The sequence below is a fragment of the Gnatocerus cornutus genome, chromosome 10, assembly GCF_029298725.1.
Source record: "Gnatocerus cornutus isolate USDA-ARS CGAHR chromosome 10, icGnaCorn1.1, whole genome shotgun sequence".
In the NCBI taxonomy this organism is placed as follows: domain Eukaryota; kingdom Metazoa; phylum Arthropoda; class Insecta; order Coleoptera; family Tenebrionidae; genus Gnatocerus; species Gnatocerus cornutus.
This window is the reverse complement of record NC_142242.1, coordinates 3,424,816-3,446,019: the sequence shown is the minus strand read 5'-3', so window position 1 is coordinate 3,446,019 and position 21,204 is coordinate 3,424,816. Positions and strand designations below refer to the sequence as shown.

The following is a 21,204-nucleotide window of genomic DNA, read 5'->3' as shown; positions in this document are numbered from 1 at the left end:
TAAATGAGGTATGCCCGATCAAAGTTTTGGAAAGTTGATTTTCATTTTTCCTCATTTTTCGTAATTTTTAAAGTTAAATATCTCGGAAACTATTTGAGATATTGAGATGCGGTTTGCGCCATTCGTTTTTTCGGCTCATTTTACGTTAGAAAATGTTCTCAAAAGCCCAAAATTCGATAGTCGATTTTTCGCGAAAAAAAATTCCGACTCAAACGATGAAAATTTTTCATTTTTTTTATTTTAGGCCATAGCTTGTAATCTATTTGTCCGATCGATCTCAAATTTAGCCAGTAGATAGATTTCAAGCTCTTCTTTCGACTGATGTATAATTCAAAGCTATTAAACGTCGTTTTTATTTTGAAAACATTGATTGAAAATCACCCTAAAATGACGTTTTTAAAACAGTTTTTGGCCAATACCTCGTTTATTTATTAAGCAAACTCAACAAATTTGGGTCTCATTTTACGCAGAATTTCACGCTGAATCCAAAAACATAATATTTTTTTAATTTTTGTCAACAAATAACCGAGTTATGGCCGTTTGAAATTTTGGGTTTTCGCCAGAAGGCCAATTTTTCGAAGGTTCGAAACAATACATGCTCGATATCTCAGAAACTATTTCAGATATTGAGATGCGGTTTGCGCCATCGTTTTTCTCGCAATTTTTTACATAAGAAGCTGTTCTTTGATTTTTCCACAAACGAAATTTGCAAATTTTCGCAAAAATTCATGACTGAAACTATGGCCAATCATCTGATATCGATATTTCGCTTATTTTTTAGAGTAAACTTAAGTTATTATACATCAGTGTACGCAGAATTTCACGCAGATTTCAAATCTGGGATTTAAATTCAGATCCAACAACAGATAACTGAGTTATCGTCCATCAAAGTTTCGGAAAGTTGATTTTCATTTTTCCTCATTTTTCGTAATTTTTAAAGTTAAATATCTCGGAAACTATTTGAGATATTGAGATGCGGTTTGCGCCATTCGTTTTTTCGGCTCATTTTACGTTAGAAAATGTTCTCAAAAGCCCAAAATTCGATAGTCGATTTTTCGCGAAAAAAAATTCCGACTCAAACGATGAAAATTTTTCATTTTTTTTATTTTAGGCCATAGCTTGTAATCTATTTGTCCGATCGATCTCAAATTTAGCCAGTAGATAGATTTCAAGCTCTTCTTTCGACTGATGTATAATTCAAAGCTATTAAACGTCGTTTTTATTTTGAAAACATTGATTGAAAATCACCCTAAAATGACGTTTTTAAAACAGTTTTTGGCCAATACCTCGTTTATTTATTAAGCAAACTCAACAAATTTGGGTCTCATTTTACGCAGAATTTCACGCTGAATCCAAAAACATGATATTTTTTTAATTTTTATCAACAAATAACCGAGTTATGGCCGTTTGAAATTTTGGGTTTTCGCCAGAAGGCCAATTTTTCGAAGGTTCGAAACAATACATGCTCGATATCTCAGAAACTATTTCAGATATTGAGATGCGGTTTGCGCCATCGTTTTTCTCGCAATTTTTTACATAAGAAACTGTTCTTTGATTTTTCCACAAACGAAATTTGCAAATTTTCGCAAAAATTCATGACTGAAACTATGGCCAATCATCTGATATCGATATTTCGCTTATTTTTTAGAGTAAACTTAAGTTATTATACATCAGTGTACGCAGAATTTCACGCAGATTTCAAATCTGGGATTTAAATTCAGATCCAACAACAGATAACTGAGTTATGGTCCATCAAAGTTTCGGAAAGTTGATTTTCATTTTTCCTCATTTTTCGTAATTTTTAAAGTTAAATATCTCGGAAACTATTTGAGATATTGAGATGCGGTTTGCGCCATTCGTTTTTTCGGCTCATTTTACGTTAGAAAATGTTCTCAAAAGCCCAAAATTCGATAGTCGATTTTTCGCGAAAAAAAATTCCGACTCAAACGATGAAAATTTTTCATTTTTTTTATTTTAGGCCATAGCTTGTAATCTATTTGTCCGATCGATCTCAAATTTAGCCAGTAGATAGATTTCAAGCTCTTCTTTCGACTGATGTATAATTCAAAGCTATTAAACGTCGTTTTTATTTTGAAAACATTGATTGAAAATCACCCTAAAATGACGTTTTTAAAACAGTTTTTGGCCAATACCTCGTTTATTTATTAAGCAAACTCAACAAATTTGGGTCTCATTTTACGCAGAATTTCACGCTGAATCCAAAAACATGATATTTTTTTAATTTTTATCAACAAATAACCGAGTTATGGCCGTTTGAAATTTTGGGTTTTCGCCAGAAGGCCAATTTTTCGAAGGTTCGAAACAATACATGCTCGATATCTCAGAAACTATTTCAGATATTGAGATGCGGTTTGCGCCATCGTTTTTCTCGCAATTTTTTACATAAGAAACTGTTCTTTGATTTTTCCACAAACGAAATTTGCAAATTTTCGCAAAAATTCATGACTGAAACTATGGCCAATCATCTGATATCGATATTTCGCTTATTTTTTAGAGTAAACTTAAGTTATTATACATCAGTGTACGCAGAATTTCACGCAGATTTCAAATCTGGGATTTAAATTCAGATCCGACAACAGATAACTGAGTTATGGTCCATCAAAGTTTCGGAAAGTTGATTTTCATTTTTCCTCATTTTTCGTAATTTTTAAAGTTAAATATCTCGGAAACTATTTGAGATATTGAGATGCGGTTTGCGCCATTCGTTTTTTCGGCTCATTTTACGTTAGAAAATGTTCTCAAAAGCCCAAAATTCGATAGTCGATTTTTCGCGAAAAAAAATTCCGACTCAAACGATGAAAATTTTTCATTTTTTTTATTTTAGGCCATAGCTTGTAATCTATTTGTCCGATCGATCTCAAATTTAGCCAGTAGATAGATTTCAAGCTGTTCTTTCGACTGATGTATAATTCAAAGCTATTAAACGTCGTTTTTATTTTGAAAACATTGATTGAAAATCACCCTAAAATGACGTTTTTAAAACAGTTTTTGGCCAATACCTCGTTTATTTATTAAGCAAACTCAACAAATTTGGGTCTCATTTTACGCAGAATTTCACGCTGAATCCAAAAACATGATATTTTTTTAATTTTTGTCAACAAATAACCGAGTTATGGCCGTTTGAAATTTTGGGTTTTCGCCAGAAGGCCAATTTTTCGAAGGTTCGAAACAATACATGCTCGATATCTCAGAAACTATTTCAGATATTGAGATGCGGTTTGCGCCATCGTTTTTCTCGCAATTTTTTACATAAGAAACTGTTCTTTGATTTTTCCACAAACGAAATTTGCAAATTTTCGCAAAAATTCATGACTGAAACTATGGCCAATCATCTGATATCGATATTTCGCTTATTTTTTAGAGTAAACTTAAGTTATTATACATCAGTGTACGCAGAATTTCACGCAGATTTCAAATCTGGGATTTAAATTCAGATCCGACAACAGATAACTGAGTTATGGTCCATCAAAGTTTCGGAAAGTTGATTTTCATTTTTTCTCATTTTTCCCAATTGTTAAAGTTAAATATCTCGGAAACTATTTGAGATATTGAGATGCGGTTTGCGTCATTCGTTTTTTCGGCTCATTTTACGTTAGAAAATGTTCTCAAAAGCCCAAAATTCGATAATCGATTTTTCGCGAAAAAAAATTCCGACTCAAACGATGAAAATTTTTCATTTTTTTTATTTTAGGCCATAGCTTGTAAACTATTTGTCCGATCGATCTCAAATTTAGCCAGTAGATAGATTTCAAGCTCTTCTTTCGACTGATGTATAATTCAAAGCTATTAAACGTCGTTTTTATTTTGAAAACATTGATTGAAAATCACCCTAAAATGACGTTTTTAAAACAGTTTTTGGCCAATACCTCGTTTATTTATTAAGCAAACTCAACAAATTTGGGTCTCATTTTACGCAGAATTTCACGCTGAATCCAAAAACATGATATTTTTTTAATTTTTGTCAACAAATAACCGAGTTATGGCCGTTTGAAATTTTGGGTTTTCGCCAGAAGGCCAATTTTTCGAAGGTCGAAACAATACATGCTCGATATCTCAGAAACTATTTCAGATATTGAGATGCGGTTTGCGCCATCGTTTTTCTCGCAATTTTTTACATAAGAAACAGTTCTTTGATTTTTCCACAAACGAAATTTGCAAATTTTCGCAAAAATTCATGACTGAAACTATGGCCAATCATCTGATATCGATATCTCGCTTATTTTTTAGAGTAAACTTAAGTTATTATACATCAGTGTACGCAGAATTTCACGCAGATTTCAAATCTGGGATTTAAATTCAGATCCGACAACAAATGACTGAGTTATGGCCGATGAAAGTTTTGGAAAGTTGATTTTCATTTTTTCTCATTTTTCGTAATTTTTAAAGTTAAATATCTCGGGAACTATTTGAAATATTGAGATGCGGTTTGCGCCATTCTTTTTCTCGGCTCATTTTACGTTAGAAAATGTTCTCAAAAGCCCAAAATTCGATAGTCGATTTTTCGCGAAAAAAAATTCCGACTCAAACGATGAAAATTTTTCATTTTTTTTATTTTAGGCCATAGCTTGTAATCTATTTGTCCGATCGATCTCAAATTTAGCCAGTAGATAGATTTCAAGCTCTTCTTTCGACTGATGTATAATTCAAAGTTATTAAACGTCGTTTTTATTTTGAAAACATTGATTGAAAATCACCCTAAAATGACGTTTTTAAAACAGTTTTTGGCCAATACCTCGTTTATTTATTAAGCAAACTCAACAAATTTGGGTCTCATTTTACGCAGAATTTCACGCTGAATCCAAAAACATGATATTTTTTTAATTTTTGTCAACAAATAACCGAGTTATGGCCGTTTGAAATTTTGGGTTTTCGCCAGAAGGCCAATTTTTCGAAGGTTCGAAACAATACATGCTCGATATCTCAGAAACTATTTCAGATATTGAGATGCGGTTTGCGCCATCGTTTTTCTCGCAATTTTTTACATAAGAAACAATTCTTTGATTTTTCCACAAACGAAATTTGCAAATTTTCGCAAAAATTCATGACTGAAACTATGGCCAATCATCTGATATCGATATCTCGCTTATTTTTTAGAGTAAACTTAAGTTATTATACATCAGTGTACGCAGAATTTCACGCAGATTTCAAATCTGGGATTTAAATTCAGATCCGACAACAGATAACTGAGTTATGGTCCATCAAAGTTTCGGAAAGTTGATTTTCATTTTTTCTCATTTTTCCTAATTTTTAAAGTCAAATATCTCGGAAACTATTTGAGATATTGAGATGCGGTTTGCGCCATTCGTTTTTTCGGCTCATTTTACGTTAGAAAATGTTCTCAGAAGCTCAAAATTCGATAGTCGATTTTTCGCGAAAAAAAATTCCGACTCAAACGATGAAAATTTTTCATTTTTTTTATTTTAGGCCATAGCTTGTAAACTATTTGTCCGATCGATCTCAAATTTAGCCAGTAGATAGATTTTAAGCTCTTCTTTCGACTGATGTATAATTCAAAGCTATTAAACGTCGTTTCTATTTTGAAAACATTGATTGAAAATCACCCTAAAATGACGTTTTTAAAACAGTTTTTGGCCAATACCTCGTTTATTTATTAAGCAAACTCAACAAATTTGGGTCTTATTTTACGCAGAATTTCACGCTGAATCCAAAAACATGAGAATTTTCAATTTTCGTCAACAAATAACTGAGTTATGGTCGTTTGAAATTTTGGGTTGTCGCCAGAGGGCCAAATTTTTGAAGGTTCGAAACAATTCGTGCTCGATATCTCGGAAACTATTTCAGATATTGAGATGCGGTTTGTGCCATCGTTTTTCTCGCAATTTTTTACATAAGAAATAGTGCATAGATTTTTCAAAAGTCTAAATTTGCAAATTTTTGCAAAAATTCATGACTAAAACTATGCCAAGCTTCTCATCTCGACATCTCGCTTATTTTTATAGTAACCTCAGTTGACATATACCTAGTGAACATTTTATGGCTTAAGTCAAACCACCCATAGAAATAAAACTGGGTGTTGTAAACTGCAGCCGACAAAGTTCTAGGTAGAAAGTTGACCGATGGTTGAATAGGCCCGCATTCATTTCGTGCTCATTTATGGTCTCCAATCGCAAGGATTAGTACTGCCCGGCCCTCTCATAATGTGGCCATAAAATTTACTAGGTATATGTCAACTGAGTTTACTATAGAGTAAACTTAAGTTATTATATATCAGTGTACGCAGAATTTTTCGTAGATTCCAAATATGGGATTTAAATTCAGATTCGACAACAAATAACTCAGTTATGGCCGATCAAAGTTTCGGAAAGTTGATTTTCATTTTTCCTCAAATTTGGCCAGTAGATAGATCTCGAACTTCTTTTTCGATTTAGGAATTTGACCAAAATCATTGGTGCGGGAGAAGCTGGTTGATATTATAAAATGTACATTTTTTTAATAAACAAAAAATTTTTAAAAAATGTATTTTTCTAAACTAAAAAATTGAAGCACAATTTTCAACGGGGTGCGGAGACCTATTTTCAGGTTCAAAGTTCTTTTCAACTTCAAAATGAACATTTCTAAAATTTGAGTTTTTTGATCTACATTTTTGCAGTCTAAATACTAAGCAAGAACTTGCGCGAGTTACTCTCCAGTGTATTTCTGGCATTAACAATTAAAGTGCTGGAAAAATCGTAATTTTCCATGTGTCGTAGTTGCAAAGATATGAAGAAAAAAAATTCGTAAATGAAAATTAAGTATCCAAAACTTCAATCGTTTCTAATTTTTTTTGCAATTATTTGTTAACATACTGGGAAAATTAGTAGTTTTTGATTCTGCGTAAAATTCTGCATAAAATAAGTGCCAATAACTTATGTTTGGTCTATAAAAAAGAAATTAACAGAGTTTGAGTCGGAAAACTCGCACCAATGTATTCTTTTGGAGAAAGCGAAGTTTGTTTTACCTCCAACGTCCGATCAGCTGATCGCTCGCGCCCAATGCTCCACCCATCATGGAGGACGCGTCCATTATTGATCGGACACGCGCCAAATTTGAAATAACGTCTAAATGGAAATAATTTATTGATGATACAGAAAAGCCAAAATCTTACAAAGACATTATTACTTTGTATAATATATTGACGATGTTAACGAACAACGATATCAAAGTTTTAACAGTGACAACCACTTCAGTGTATAGTTGGCAACGTGAGTATGAGTGCCACTTATATTTGATCCACAAGTTTACATAACATGAATAAAAAAAATATACCCTACCCACATATACACATATATTTTATAAAGCTACAATTTCTAGGTTCGAATCACTTTCTGCATGTAGAGTACTGATGTTGTATTTATTAAACTAATTCAGTTTCAACAGCTTTAAGTCTGACTGCGATTAAGAAATGTTACAGCATTTTTAGACCGAGTTTTTGTGTCTACTGAGTTACATATTAACAGTTCCAAACCAGTTTACGCGCGTAGATGTGCTAGAATATTTTTAGGTTTTTTTTTTATCACTGGGACATTGTCTCCTCTTAATGTCAAAAGGGTAAGCATGCAAACAATTATACTCCATAAGTCAATACTTGAATCTAGAACTATACTATGCCTATATGATATCCTATTGTTGCAAACCCATAAGAACTGAACGAAATTTTCTAAATTATCCAGTAAAATGCGCACAAAAACAAAACTAAAAAGTCACAACCATAACGTATTGACTTATAATGTCTTGCAACATATCACAGACAATTTGGTTTAAGTAGAACGTTTTGTACTCGATTCTGTGTCCTGGTAAAATGAGGCGCTACTAACTCACAACATCGGATCTGTGAATTTTCATGCATTAACATCTAGACCTAAAGAATAAGGTGACGACACTGTAACATTTTAATCGTAATTCACAGGATTCTATACTTATTAAATGCGGACTTCCTAAAATTAACTAAAATACAAAAATTCCAAGTTGGTTGTGACTCTTTAAAAACTTAACTAAAACACAAAGTATTGGCTTACATCTGGCTTTGACAGCAACATACTGATTAAATAAAATTTATCACAGTTTTCTGTTAGCAGCAAAGACAAAAGAGAGATCTACTTACTACGGATTGATCAACCTAACACTATAACACAATACGTTGTATAATAAATACATAAAATACAAGATTAGACTCTGTTTTGCGGTGGTTGGATCTCCATGGTTTTGCATACCCATCCTGCGATGTCCACATCTTCTGATTCGGCTTTCTTTATCCAATCATGGTTCTGAAACAATAACAAAAATAGTCACGTTTCATTCACGCCTTGAATTGTTCAGCATTGGACAACAATGACTAACATCTAACAAGATAATTCCAAATCATCAACTAACCATTAGCGTCTTTAAATCTGCTCTTTCATCAGGATTTTTGCGCAGACATCTATCAACAAAATCTTTGAATTCAGCTGAGAATAAGCCTCCTGGCAGTTTTGGTGGCGGTTCGTTGACTATATAATCCAGTAGTTCAAAAATTGCCATTGGCCTAGGACCTCGTGTGTGATCAGGAGAGTCGTTATCATTCCTATTTCGGCTTTCGAAGATAATTTTCAAAGTATCGGCATCAGGCGGGGGAATGGGGTACATGCCAATAGCCATTTCAACCAATGATAGACCCAGAGACCATATATCGCTCTGGACAGAGTAGTGGGTGCCCTGAAGCCGCTCCGGCTGAAAAAAATTGATTAGATGAAAATAAAGATAATGAAACAAAAGCTTAGTCACTATGACGAAATCTTCAACTTACAGACATGTAACTCCTGGTGCCCACGAATGAGTTGGCCATCGAGTCGATCAGTTGTCCCGAAACCCCAAAATCACAAATCTTGATTTCTCCGCTACTATTTATAAGAATATTACTCGGTTTAACATCTCTATGCATAATCGCATGCTTATCCCTCAAATAACTCAATCCTTTCAATACAGCTACTGTAATTTTCCCAAGAATGTTTTCAGGAATTCTTCCTGCTTTTTTCAAAATTAAGTCTAATGAACCAGCATCCATATATTCCATACAAATGCTGATCTCTCCATCACTATAAAAGGCTCCATAGAATCCTACAATATGTGCGAAATTGCACTCATGCAAAACTTTCAGTTCTCTAATAATCTGTTTTTTGATTGCGGGTTTTACTTCCAAGTGAATCAATTTACGTGCTATTATCAAACCAGAAGACTTATGCCGAACTTTAGTGACAACTCCGCCGTTGCCAGAACCCAATTCTCCGAGTTTTTCGAAATCATCTTCAACCAGATCGTTTTGGGCGATTTTCTCTTTTTGGCACAGGAAGACCTCTATGCGTTTTCTTTGGGTGGCGTCCATATCGAGTTCCTCGATTCGAGCGGTTATTGTCTCTATGCTAGAACCCCCGACGAAATTGTTAGGCCTGGAACAAAAAAATGACAAATGCCGGTATTCCAAAATACAAGTCGGTTTCAGAGGTAGTCATGGTTATTCAGAAAAAAATATTTAAGAACCACCTGTATGTAGACCGCTGATAACAATTTTTATGTAATGAATGACATCAGCAGATTAAATGGTCAATTACCCAGTTCAAATAATTTAGACAAAAATCTATTTCAATCAATAAAACTTTTCCTATTTTACTTCCCTGATAAATCAGTAATTATGAGTTGCCTTATAGGAACATTATACATAATTTACCATTTTTCTAGTGCTTTTTCTCTTAATTTGTCTCTTTGTTTTTATTACTACTTACTGACTTGTGGCCTCTGGAAACGGTGGATTTGTAGGAGTAGCAGTTGGAGTCTGATCAAGTGAACCTGGTGGTAATGTAAGATTTAACTTATTCTTGGACATTTTTTGCCTTTAAAACAGGAAATTGAAACAAAAATGAAAATAGGGAGAGTTTTTCGCGACACTTTGATCACTTTTATTTATTAAACCGGAAGAATTCTTATCAATGGGTGGAACGTTGACACCCATAAAATCAACGATTATCTTAAAAATATTTATATTATCTTTGGAAATATCTCACATAATCATCGTCTGACTGTAGACCATTTTTATATAAACTAAAAGAAAACCATTTTACTCATCGTTATTCTCAACTCGGAGTTATATTTTGATATATATAGTTCGACATTTATTATTTTTACATAAACACTAAAAACAATCTACAGAAAACATCTGACCGCAATGACATCAACAGTACCGGCAAGCGGCGACAGCAGCGCTAGTGGGCTAAATATGCTGCTGCTCTCTCTAATAATAATCTACAACGTCAACTCAGAGGAAACCACTCTTACGATAGAAATCTGTAAACTTATATTAAATTAAAGACATCTGTAGTTAAACTAGCGACATCTACATTTTGAATTTTCCATTTATTTTGTTTTGTGATCACTTCGGAGAAATCCGTTTGTTCTTGATCTTAAGTTCATTTAAATTAGAAATCTACTTATTTTTAGTTTGATTACTGAAAGACAGATATCAATGGACAATTTTTCTTATACTAGGGCTTGTAACCAAATTATCCTCACAGAAATGAAAACAACATCAATGACTAATAAATCAATCAAGCAAATAAATATTGCTAGTGGTCAAAACAATAAACTGTCTTTCTTGTTTTAAAGAGACGAGATGGCACTACATGAAAGAATGTGGATCAATATTCAATTTTATTAACCGCTCGCATGTAATATTTAAAATATAATAAATGTTATTACTTTTACAAGCGTTGTATATTTACGAATAATTACAGTAAATTATTAAAATATATTGACTTATAATATTTATAGCTTCACAAATTTAATAATGTATTAGCACGCATTGTGGAAGCTTGTGTATTAAATTTTAATTCGGGTGATTTTTACAAAAAAAATGTTTGAGTAAATTGTAGAAAAAAATGCAACAAAAACAAATTTCGTAATTATTATTTATATTACTTACCTAAATTTGTATTGACTGAAGTATATATCCATGGCGCCTCCACCATTATTTTTTTTTAAATGTTATTTTTGATATGTATGAGGTAATAAAAACAAACAACTTGAATTCCAAATACTGGTTTATTGTGTGTTAGATACAGTCTGTCATGCAGAAATCAAAAGTTTTATATCTATTTACAAAATTTTAATCTCGAGTATCGAATAATTTATTGATTCCAACAAAAAGTACAGTGTGCTAGATCTCAAAACAATTCGCCTAAATACTAGTTACAAATGTGATTAATGTCATCAACGAAACATTCTACAAGTAAATACTTTGCAGGTATAATTTTTATCGAATATTAACTTGCTCTAGAACAAGAGGAACTTACAACAGAATTGAAAACATTTAAACTGCAGACTTAAAAGCAAAGCATACTCTCATCAACACATATTTCTACTCTTAAATCTAACTTTACAAAATACTATAATACAAAAAGAAACAAGTAAATCTAACAATGTTAACTAACCAGTCTGTGACTGTCTATCTGAAAAAACAAGTCCACAAGCATAAATAAATTATACAATATTGCAATTTTGTCACCTACAATAACATTGAAAATTAAGTTATTTTATTACTGTTTTCCGGAGTCGAATAAATGGTGTTGTGATTAATACAAGTTGTACAATCCACGTTTGGTTTCATACCAATTGTGACTCCAACGGGGTTGCGAATAATGGGATTTGTGTCATCTGAAAGAGAATCGTTTGTTTTATACTGGTCTCATCGGAAATTGTGAAATTGATTGGTTTTACTGACTTCTTTTTACAAAAGCGGGTACTTAAACAGATAAATAAATCGATTGGAACGAGAGGGTTCTCAGAAGACTAAGTTGCAGATCCCAGGTAGGATATTTAACTATGAGTTGCCATGGAGGTGTACAGCAAGCAATTGATTTAAAGCTTTATTCATGCAAAATGTGTGCTTACACGATTTGATTACACTTTAGTAATTAACAGAAATCCGTTTAATGAATACGCTGTGAAGTTAAGTTACACCTCTCCATTCAACAACGCATTAAATACTGCAATATTCGGTTGAAAAGCCTTCAATTTATTCTAGTGTGTACTCCAAATTCAATGGTTGCGAACATGCACTTTTTGTTTATCGTTACCTGGCTCAATGACGAAATGCCTGTGTAAATCCTGTCGATAGAGAAAGTTTGTCCTGTCGCTCCCATCAAAGGACAATCTTGACAAATTCCAAATTCGTTGTGAAATCGCACTCATATCATCGCGTGATTGCGTTGAAACAGCGTCGGTATTTATTTCATGATTCGTAAAAGAGTCATTCGGAGCACTCTGGAAAGAAGCATTGTATAGCCCTTGATTGTCGTGATTAGGAAAAAAAGTTAAAAGAGTCCCCGAGAGAGACACTTGAAGTTTTCTATCGCTTTTAATCAATGCGTGAATCTTAAAAACTGCAAACTTCTCAACATTTAAAATGCAAACTGTTAACCCAATTAAAAGTTGAAGGTAAATAATCGGATGTGCGTCCCTCGAGACCTATGAAAGACCAATGTAAATGTGAAAGTTTAAATTTCTTAATTGTATAGATACATGGAGGTACTGTGTAAAGAATTCGCAAACATAGAAGATAAAACAGTTCTTACAAGTAAATTAAAAGCTATTATAACGAATACGATTCACAATGAGCTTCAGCGTTTGTTTAACTTAACAATAGATTAAAATTACTCTGCTTCTATAGCCACATGAATATTTAAATATTCGACTCGGATATAGACAATGCTAGTATTGAATTTACAGAATGCATACAAAGTTCAAACTGACGTTGCTGCTGGCACCAAACACAAAAATATAACGATTAACCCCTACGAACTAAATTAATACTTTAAACATTCACTTGAGAAGATCCATTCAAATGCGAACCCTCATAAATTATAACGCCGCCAAATCGAGAAGCGTTTCCGTATCTCCTGTCGGATTACTTACCACGCTATTGATTTAAAAAAAACAGATCATTACCGACAAAGACATAAAAATCACAAACTTGTACAAATGTTACCTATTATTACGATTTCCAACGATATTAACATAAAACTGTGTTATGCACGTTTTCAATTATGCATTATCGGTCACGCTAATCATATTTAACAGAATAATGAAAAAACTTTCAACAATGGGTTACTGTGTTACTCTTCGTGTATTTATTTCAATCAATAAGCATGAAGGTGATAATTTTGGTTTTTTAGGTTTTAACCCTCTTTTTGATAATTTCTAAAAACCAAAATGTTCAAAGAGGGACAGCTCGTTTGCTAATTCGCTAATGTCAGAAGCAACTCTCAATGAACCGTTTATCACTCTCTATTCGGTTTTTGAAAAAAAAATTGTAATTGTAAATTGCATTTCGGAAAAATCAAAAGCTTCCCGTCTTTGTCTTCAAGCTTCAAAATTCGAAATTTAATACGCTCCTATCATAATTGCTAACATTGCAGACAGTTCGACTCCGAACAGCATAATTACGTAATAACCCGCTCTTCTACTCTATTTCTAAGTTAAAGTATTGAAAGTGGTCTAGTTTTTTACTACGAAGGTCGTTTATTACGTGGATCACAACATAAACAAGTTTTTACCGGAAGTGGGGCAAGGTAAAACAACTGGAAGACGAATCTGCACGGGTGGTCTAGTTGTACGACGACTGTTGAGGGATAAGTGAGTCATTCTGAACAAGTTTTTACAGTACGTGCAAAGAAGATAATTTAGATTTTTAGTAGGTGCAGATTTAGAAAATAGCTATTTGTGTACCAAGGCCAAAAAGTGCTTCTTTTTTGGCCGAGTCTTTTTTTAATGGCCGAGGCCAGAAAGAAGGCGAGGGCAAAATGTCACTTTTTGGCCGTGTTACACACAAGATTTTTTAGGCGACATCATTAAATTTACAAGTTAATTAATTTTTTTTATGATTTATTGATTTAATCAATTATAACAACTGAATAATTGTAAATATTTATGAATCCTTCAGAAAAGTTCATATTTTCCTTATTTACATTTGCAGTTTCAGCACGTGTAGCTTCACAATTTGTATGAATTAGGTTTAATGTGTTTTTTAATGTTGTTGCAGGAGCACTGCTAGACATGTTCATTTTCAATAATTATTCAACACGTCTTTGTTGCACTTTACAGCAGTTTGTCGATTTAATTTTACCCAAATAATTATAAAATTGAGGGTAATATCGGTATCTTGACGTAATATGCAAAACTATGGATAGATGGCGCCACCATAGATCGGCCGAAAATGTTTGCGGCCAGAAAAGACTCACTTTTAGGCCGCTTTTAAGGCCTAAAAATTTCATTTTCAGTTTAAGTCGCCTAAAAAATAATTTTGAGTGTCAGATATTGGTGACTTTGAGGGATGAAAAAGCAATTTTTCGCGTTACTAAAACAGAAATTTTGTTTCTTAAATATTCCGGTGGTTACATAACTGGTGGAATAGTTCTAATTTTTGGCGCATCCACCATTTTTCCTCATTCGTGATAATTTGCACGTTTTCTGTTCTGACATTTCCAACAAGAAATCGTTGCTCACAGTCTGGAAATACACTAATCTAAAATGTCACTTCTACAGAAGGGAAAAAATAAACATCTAATTTGATAATGCATGATCAAACAATGTAATCCGACCTTTTGTCGAGGATCAAATCTATATTAAAACAACCACATAAGCTCAACGCTTGTAATGGATGACTAAATATAATCACTTCAATTAAAAGATTACACCTAACGTCGACATCTAATTTAATTAGTTGCAGTTAAATGAAAAGTTTGACAGATCGATGTTTATGAAAGGGGCGCGGTTTTGTGATATTTATAATTGGGTGGAAATAAATCATCAGTTGATTAACGTCCATCTAGTAAGGATTGCATTTGTAAAAAGTTTTGTACATGCAATAATAGCTTCAATTAGGGTTCGTACGCTTAGTGAACATGGTAACGCTGAGGATGCTCCCAAAGGTATTACAGTTACAGTCATCCGGGGATTACGAATATTGTATTATAGGTACTTTATAGAATACCGAATCTCTGCTGTGTGACTTTCAGTTAAACAGAGCAAATTACCCTTAACAATGTAATTAATTAGAACAAGCGCGATTCATTTTTGAAGAAATTTAACATTTTCCAACGATACGCTTCGCTGTGTTCCTGTACATCGTTTTAGTGAAGTAATTTAAAAAATGGCCCATTCTCTAGAAAATGTCACATTGAGTTACATATTCTACATAAACTTTGTTAACTTAAACTCGAGTCACCCTCATCTTTCAAAAGTTTTAATTAGGTTTTCTCTCTATGATCGCTTCAATAGAACAGAACGACTAATGGACATGACTATGTTAAGTTTCAGTTAATTTCAGGGTTGAATGACGCCTACTTTAATTTTCGCGGGGTAGCGAAAAAAGGTCAGCACTTGACATTTCACAAATGTTTCACGAAACCATTTAACTTGTTTATAGTTAAATATGGGAGGACTTAAAATACCCCTCGTGGGGAATTCCGTTGAGAAGCACCCTAATAATAAGACGTTATTACGTTTTTATTTGGCAAGCCAAACCCACATGACGGTAAATCAATACGACTTATGTTTGTACTTTTTTTTTCACATGCAAAACACAATGTACAAGTCGCTGGTAAACAAACTCTTAAGGTGGCAGTTTTGGACGACATGGAAGTCTAACTCTGACACTTAAAGAGAAAAATACCAACATTTATTTATTGATATATAACTTTGACACTTGAAGTTGGCACCAGACTTAGCACCAACAGAAAGAAATAAAATATTTTTTTAATTTATACGATGGAGTTTGGTGATGTTGAGATAATATTACAAGTTGAACTGTTAGAGACTAAACTAGGATAGACAAAATTTTGTTTAATATGCGAGAAATTGGTCCCGTTTCATTTGGTTAGTGTCTCGCAAGGGAGCGCTGCAAGTGTAACTATAAAACTGGCGTGGTGTTGGATGTTGTATTTTGATAATATGAAATCTAGTATCATTATTTTTAGGAGAAACGAGGCAAGACAAACATTTAAGTTGTTTCGAAATGAGCCTGTTATCTTGAAGTGTACGTGTCTTGCCTCTGATATAAAAAAGCAATCATGTACAAAATCAGCGTTGGTATCGACTGTTTGTATGTTTCCAGTGGGACACATTTGTTCGCTTGTTGCGAACTCCCTCAAGAACAAGAACTCATTTAACTTGGAATGTGTATTTATTTTATTAGTGTCGCAACTAATGGTGTATTACATTACTTTTTCAATTTTACAAATCTCTTCCATTTTCGAGTTAAAACTTTAAGATATTCCATAAAGTCGAGTCAGATTATCATTCTGTTTTAATTTAGTTTGAATGTAAAAACCTGACGTTAATGTTGTCTTAGCAGAGTTTTTAAAGAGAACGGCGGGGGAACAACCCTGTAGTGTTAAATACGTCCAATGAATATTAAATGAGCGCTCAAAATGTTAATTTGTTTTATTTGTTTTACTCGTAATTATGCAGTGGGTGTTTTAGACAATGCTTATTCCAGACAGAACACCCTCCGTATTTGATTACTAAATCAATTACATTGTGCATTGTCAACTGGCAACTGGCCACCGTTTAAAGCTGAATTCAATAAAAAAGAACATTGTTATGCAAAAATTTCAGCTAAGAAAATGGCGCAGCGGCGTCCATTTTGTGGTGATTCTGCAGTGGTTTCCATAATCGATGGATTTATTAATATAATTTGAAAATGCGACACTCATATTTGTTTAGAGTCTTGTGTTTGAAAACGTTCGTGATATGGGCAAATCATAACAATAAAACGCTTATGTGACTGTCATATATAATTCAGATTGATCGACCGGTGATATAATCTAAATATTTCGTTACACGCCTATCGTTCAACATACTCAATAGTCACATTCACTTTAATTATTGCTAGACATGTATTACTTCATCATAATTAGATCGTGCCCTGATAATAAATACGATCTTTACTTTAATCAAAACTAAAGTGTCGATATTTCCGGCGAAACTGGAACTGTTATTCTTCAGATTTGCTTACTACGTCCATAATCCTTTAATTGTATTTACGCTACGCAGAGTGATTATTTAAATATTAATTTAAGGGATACTTACAGATATTCAAATAAATAATTCAAATTTAATTTCAGAAAACACAGCGGCGTAAAGTGTTTACATTTAATTATTTTGAAAGGTTGCGCTGTGTGCGTTAAGCATAAACACTTTAGTATTATGTTACATTTGATTAAAAAGACCAGCACATTAATCGAGGGAAAGGGTGTACACATCAACACACCCTGTACAGTCTATTTATACTTGATCGAGACATAAAATATTTACCAAACTCCACGCTCTCTTAAACTTTCATCTACAATTATAATTGTATCGACCAACACCCACAAAATGACCCTTCAATCGGTTTTTTGTTTGACCACAAAGTCATGTCTACTCAACTCAGCAAACTACAAAATTTCGGAATTTTCAAAATCAAGGAAATTGAGTTGACATTCTAAATGTTTGTATTTTCTGTTATGTATTATTATTATTATTATTATTATTATTATTATTTTATTTTTAATTAGAATTACCTATTTATGAGGGGGGGGGGCTTTACAAGTTACAAATTTTACATTTACATTAAGTCAAAACTTTAAGTTACGTCACTGGTTTGTCAGGGCGCAGAGGAGAAAATTCTCAAAATTACGAATTTAGAAAACATTTTAATTCGCTTTTAAAATTTTGCAGCTATCTCTTTTTTCAGATATTTTTAGATAGTTTTAGAAATTTCGTCTTCTTGATTCTCTTTAGATGGAAAACAGATTTTTACAAATATGTTTTACTTTACTTTAAATTGTTTAACGAAAACTTTAGGCTTGTAAAAAACTGGTTAGAAAAACATAATTTTATTTATCGAAAATGTCCATTGAACTGTGCTTTTTTCACCAACCATTTTGTGATTTTGAAATAGGCTAGCAAAAAATTCTCAATAAACTTCTGCCTTCTTAACCAAATCTGCCGTATCTGCATTTTATAATTTTTCAGAAAAAATGGCTCTCAAATTTTTTGTACTGTATTTTAATTCATTTTTTTAGTGTTGGTACAAGACAGATAATTGTGTGTTGGTTGATTTTAGTTTATTTTTTAATTTCAGTAAAATTATATGTTTCATAACACTTTTCGATAGAACAGATTTTAATACGATACGTTAGTTGTGTTCAGAGGGCAGAGTTTACATCAAAAGGAAAAAAATTCCTAAATTTATTTCTTAAATTCAGTTTCAATTTCATGAAAATAATTATTAATTTCAATGAGGCGCCACTGAACTCTTTTCTGTATTCTTCAGAGATGTAGTTTAATGTTCCGATCTTGATTCAAAACGACCCTGTATTTTGATCAAAGAACCATCATTTGATCTAATTTTAATTTTACTACTTTTTTAAAGTTAGTTAGTTGAAAAGTAAAACAAATTTGCGAAGATTTAAAAACTGACATAGAAATGGTGGATGCGCCGGTACAAATCAAACTTTTATTCGTACCGACTTAAATTTGTTTGATGAAACAAAAGACAGATTTATGACAGATTCACCGATTTAATTGGTTTTCAAAATTAATTACAATTAATCCTAGACTTTCTTTTGATAACTTTTAATGTTCTGTAATTTAGTGTCGGATCTCTCGGGAACAGTTAACAAAATTCTTACCTTTTCCTCCTTCAGATTCCAAGTGTTGGTATCACTTTTGTCGTCGGTAGTCTCAATATCCACTTCGTCGTCACTTTCATCCTCCTTTTGCATCACCGTCCTCTCATTAACAGGCTGAACCGGCTTAAACGCCGACTGATAACTCTTATCAATGGGGAAAAAGGGATTCTCGTGAGGAAACAAAATAGAATTCCTCTTCAACCAAGGGAAAGTGGAATACGACGAAAACGCTAGTGGTTTATGATAAATAAAGTCCATCGCAACCCTTGAAATCGGCAAAGTGATATCCTGGCAATTTGGAATCCTCGGCGAAGGAACAATAGGCTGTGGTTGCGTTTCAACTTTTGCTTGTTTTGGCGCTCTCACCACATTTGATGCCAAAAGCCTTTTTCTCGTGCCTCCGTTAAACATCGCTTTAACATCCTCCCACGCGTGAATAACCTCCTCTGGAGGAGTTCCACTGAGTTTCATATGTCGTCTCCAAGAGTTAAAGTTGGCGGCATCAGGCTGCACGTATTTATCGTTGGAACTGAGACGATGAGAATGAAAGATGAATTTGTTGGGAGAGAAGAATAACCCGCACACTGAACACTTGATGCACTTGGCTCGAGAGGAGTTGTAACGCGAAGGGACGAACGAACCCCGACAACCCCAAGCACATTCGTGGTGAACGGCGAAGGCGAAATCGTCGGGAAGTCGAGGAGGTGCGTTATCTCCTAAGAAACTTTTACAAAGACGTTCGGCCTCCCGCCGGGTGATCATACCGCAACGACGGGACGAAACAGGCATTGCTCCTGCCCGACGGAGGATCTCCAGCTGGACGGGGGTGCACTGCACGCAGGTTATTCCTACAAAAGAAACACAGTTGCCAAAAGGACAAAATTAAAGAGACAATGAAGGAGTTTTTTCATTGCTTTCAAACGGAATGGAGAAGAAGATGTGGCAGCAAAAATTTTGAGTTGTTACTTGTTCGCGAAACTTAAAAGTAGGATTTTTCGGAAAATTATTTTTTTCCGAAAACTGTCAAATTTCTTAAATATTTAGTTTTAATACTCGTGCGTCAAAACTGCTGCGGTGGTGTAAGTTACGAAATGAATTTTTTTCTTAATGCCGACTGCGAATCAAAATTTAATTAAACACATGACAAATTTTAGTTTAAATTTTAATCCAGTTTGATGTATTTATCAACCTGATGATATTTAATTACTCCACAAATTATAAATATGTTAAAATTAAACCTAAATGGATACATTTAATTTTTCCAATGATTTTTTTCATTTTTCCTTGTCTAACTCAACCGGATTTTGTTTCGGATCTCAGTAGTAATTTGAATCAAGGAGCGGTAAAATTTAAAACGGGGAAATTTATTTAGTAAAAGCACCTCAAAACTTGCCTAATGCAACCCGCCGATTGTGTATCTCGTTGTAGCTGAATTGTTTCAACAAGGTGTTGGAAATTTGCGCCAAACAAAGTCTTTCTTGGTTTTCAATAACCAAAGAAACAATAGGAATTCCATACAAAACAATAGTTCCCACCTGAAACTTGTTATGTCAGATGTAACTTCATAATTACTTGAAGGATACTTGACTTACTTGATTGGGTTTGGGGTTCATGTCTTTTTTTGGTGATGATAAGCCTGGTGAAGGTGGTTGTGTTAATTTTGCTTTGATTGGATCCATACTATTCACATCACATCAACAATTTTTAGTATCGCGGTGATTTGAATTTAATGATACTTACTTAAAATTTTGTTATAAAAGTGACGGAAATCGCGTAATTACCGGAACTGGAAATCTTCTTCTGTTTCGTACGAGTTTTAGGAAGGAAATGACTAAATTTGCTACACTGTAAATCACCCTTTTCAGGCTCCGCCTTAAACAGTGGCTTTGGGGTTGCGTTTACACTTCAATCTCCACTTTTATCCAATGGTAGCCTCACGTTTAAATTGACAGCGAGAACAACCACCAACCCTTAATAATTGACCAATGACAAAGCCAACTAAAATAAATATTCTTTAAAATATAAAACATAACTAATGTTTTCATGTTAATTTTACTTTACAGCTCTTATTTTGCTATTGTCGCGGGGAGACCCAGACACAAAAGAAAAGTCAACGACTTTACAATTTTTCAATTATTTGTAAAATTATAATAAATAAACAATGTTTTACAAATTGGTGATAACATAATAGAAATAATTTCAACATTGTATTGATTATAAGTATTTCATTAAAATTTATGACATTTCTGACCCCAAAAAATTTGATCAGGGCGGGACAAACATAAATAAATAATGGACATGTATAAAATAAATAAATCAATCCACAAAAACGTTGAGGAGTTTATTACAATTTATTGACTTAATTATTCTCGTTTTTTCAGATAATATGTATCAGTAAAATATAGTCAAATAAAATTAAACAATTTCATTGATACGAAAATTATTTCATAATTATTTCTATTTTTCCCATCGCAATTAAACT

General features: G+C 33.2%; 2 protein-coding genes across 2 annotated transcripts; both read right to left on the bottom strand.

Annotated features, from left to right (window-relative positions):
* Positions 1–7,080: 7,080 nt before the first annotated feature.
* Dsor1 (mitogen-activated protein kinase kinase 1) lies at positions 7,081–10,256 on the bottom strand. The gene is made up of 4 exons (XM_088047910.1): positions 9,777–10,256; positions 8,804–9,443; positions 8,392–8,727; positions 7,081–8,285 (listed from the first exon to the last, which is right to left on the bottom strand). Exons 1-4 carry the CDS (start codon positions 9,875–9,877, stop codon positions 8,187–8,189), a joined length of 1,176 nt encoding a protein of 391 aa, XP_087904036.1. The 5' UTR covers positions 9,878–10,256; the 3' UTR covers positions 7,081–8,186.
* Positions 10,257–11,649: 1,393 nt separating this feature from the next.
* On the bottom strand, positions 11,650–20,536 carry fuss (SKI family transcriptional corepressor fussel). The gene is made up of 8 exons (XM_088046892.1): positions 20,463–20,536; positions 20,315–20,402; positions 20,116–20,263; positions 18,723–19,570; positions 12,100–12,309; positions 12,005–12,054; positions 11,891–11,951; positions 11,650–11,835 (listed from the first exon to the last, which is right to left on the bottom strand). Exons 2-8 carry the CDS (start codon positions 20,399–20,401, stop codon positions 11,650–11,652), a joined length of 1,590 nt encoding a protein of 529 aa, XP_087903018.1. The 5' UTR covers position 20,402; positions 20,463–20,536.
* Between the last annotated feature and the right edge of the window lie 668 nt (positions 20,537–21,204).

Bases quoted from the DNA above. Each gene is read 5' to 3' on its own strand.
- Dsor1 (XM_088047910.1), bottom strand. From the start codon at position 9,877: ATGTCCAAGAATAAGTTAAATCTTACATTACCACCAGGTTCACTTGAT. The intron at 9,444-9,776 runs GTAAGTAGTAAT...TTTTTGTTCCAG, and splicing joins TTTCCAGAGGCCACAAGTCA to GCCTAACAATTTCGTCGGGG. The intron at 8,728-8,803 runs GTAAGTTGAAGA...AATTTTTTTCAG, and splicing joins GCACCAGGAGTTACATGTCT to CCGGAGCGGCTTCAGGGCAC.
- fuss (XM_088046892.1), bottom strand. From the start codon at position 20,401: ATGGATCCAATCAAAGCAAAATTAACACAACCACCTTCACCAGGCTTA. The intron at 19,571-20,115 runs GCAAGTTTTGAG...TTTCTTTTGTAG, and splicing joins CAATCGGCGGGTTGCATTAG to GAATAACCTGCGTGCAGTGC. The intron at 12,055-12,099 runs GTTCGCAACCAT...AATAAATTGAAG, and splicing joins ACGATAAACAAAAAGTGCAT to GCTTTTCAACCGAATATTGC.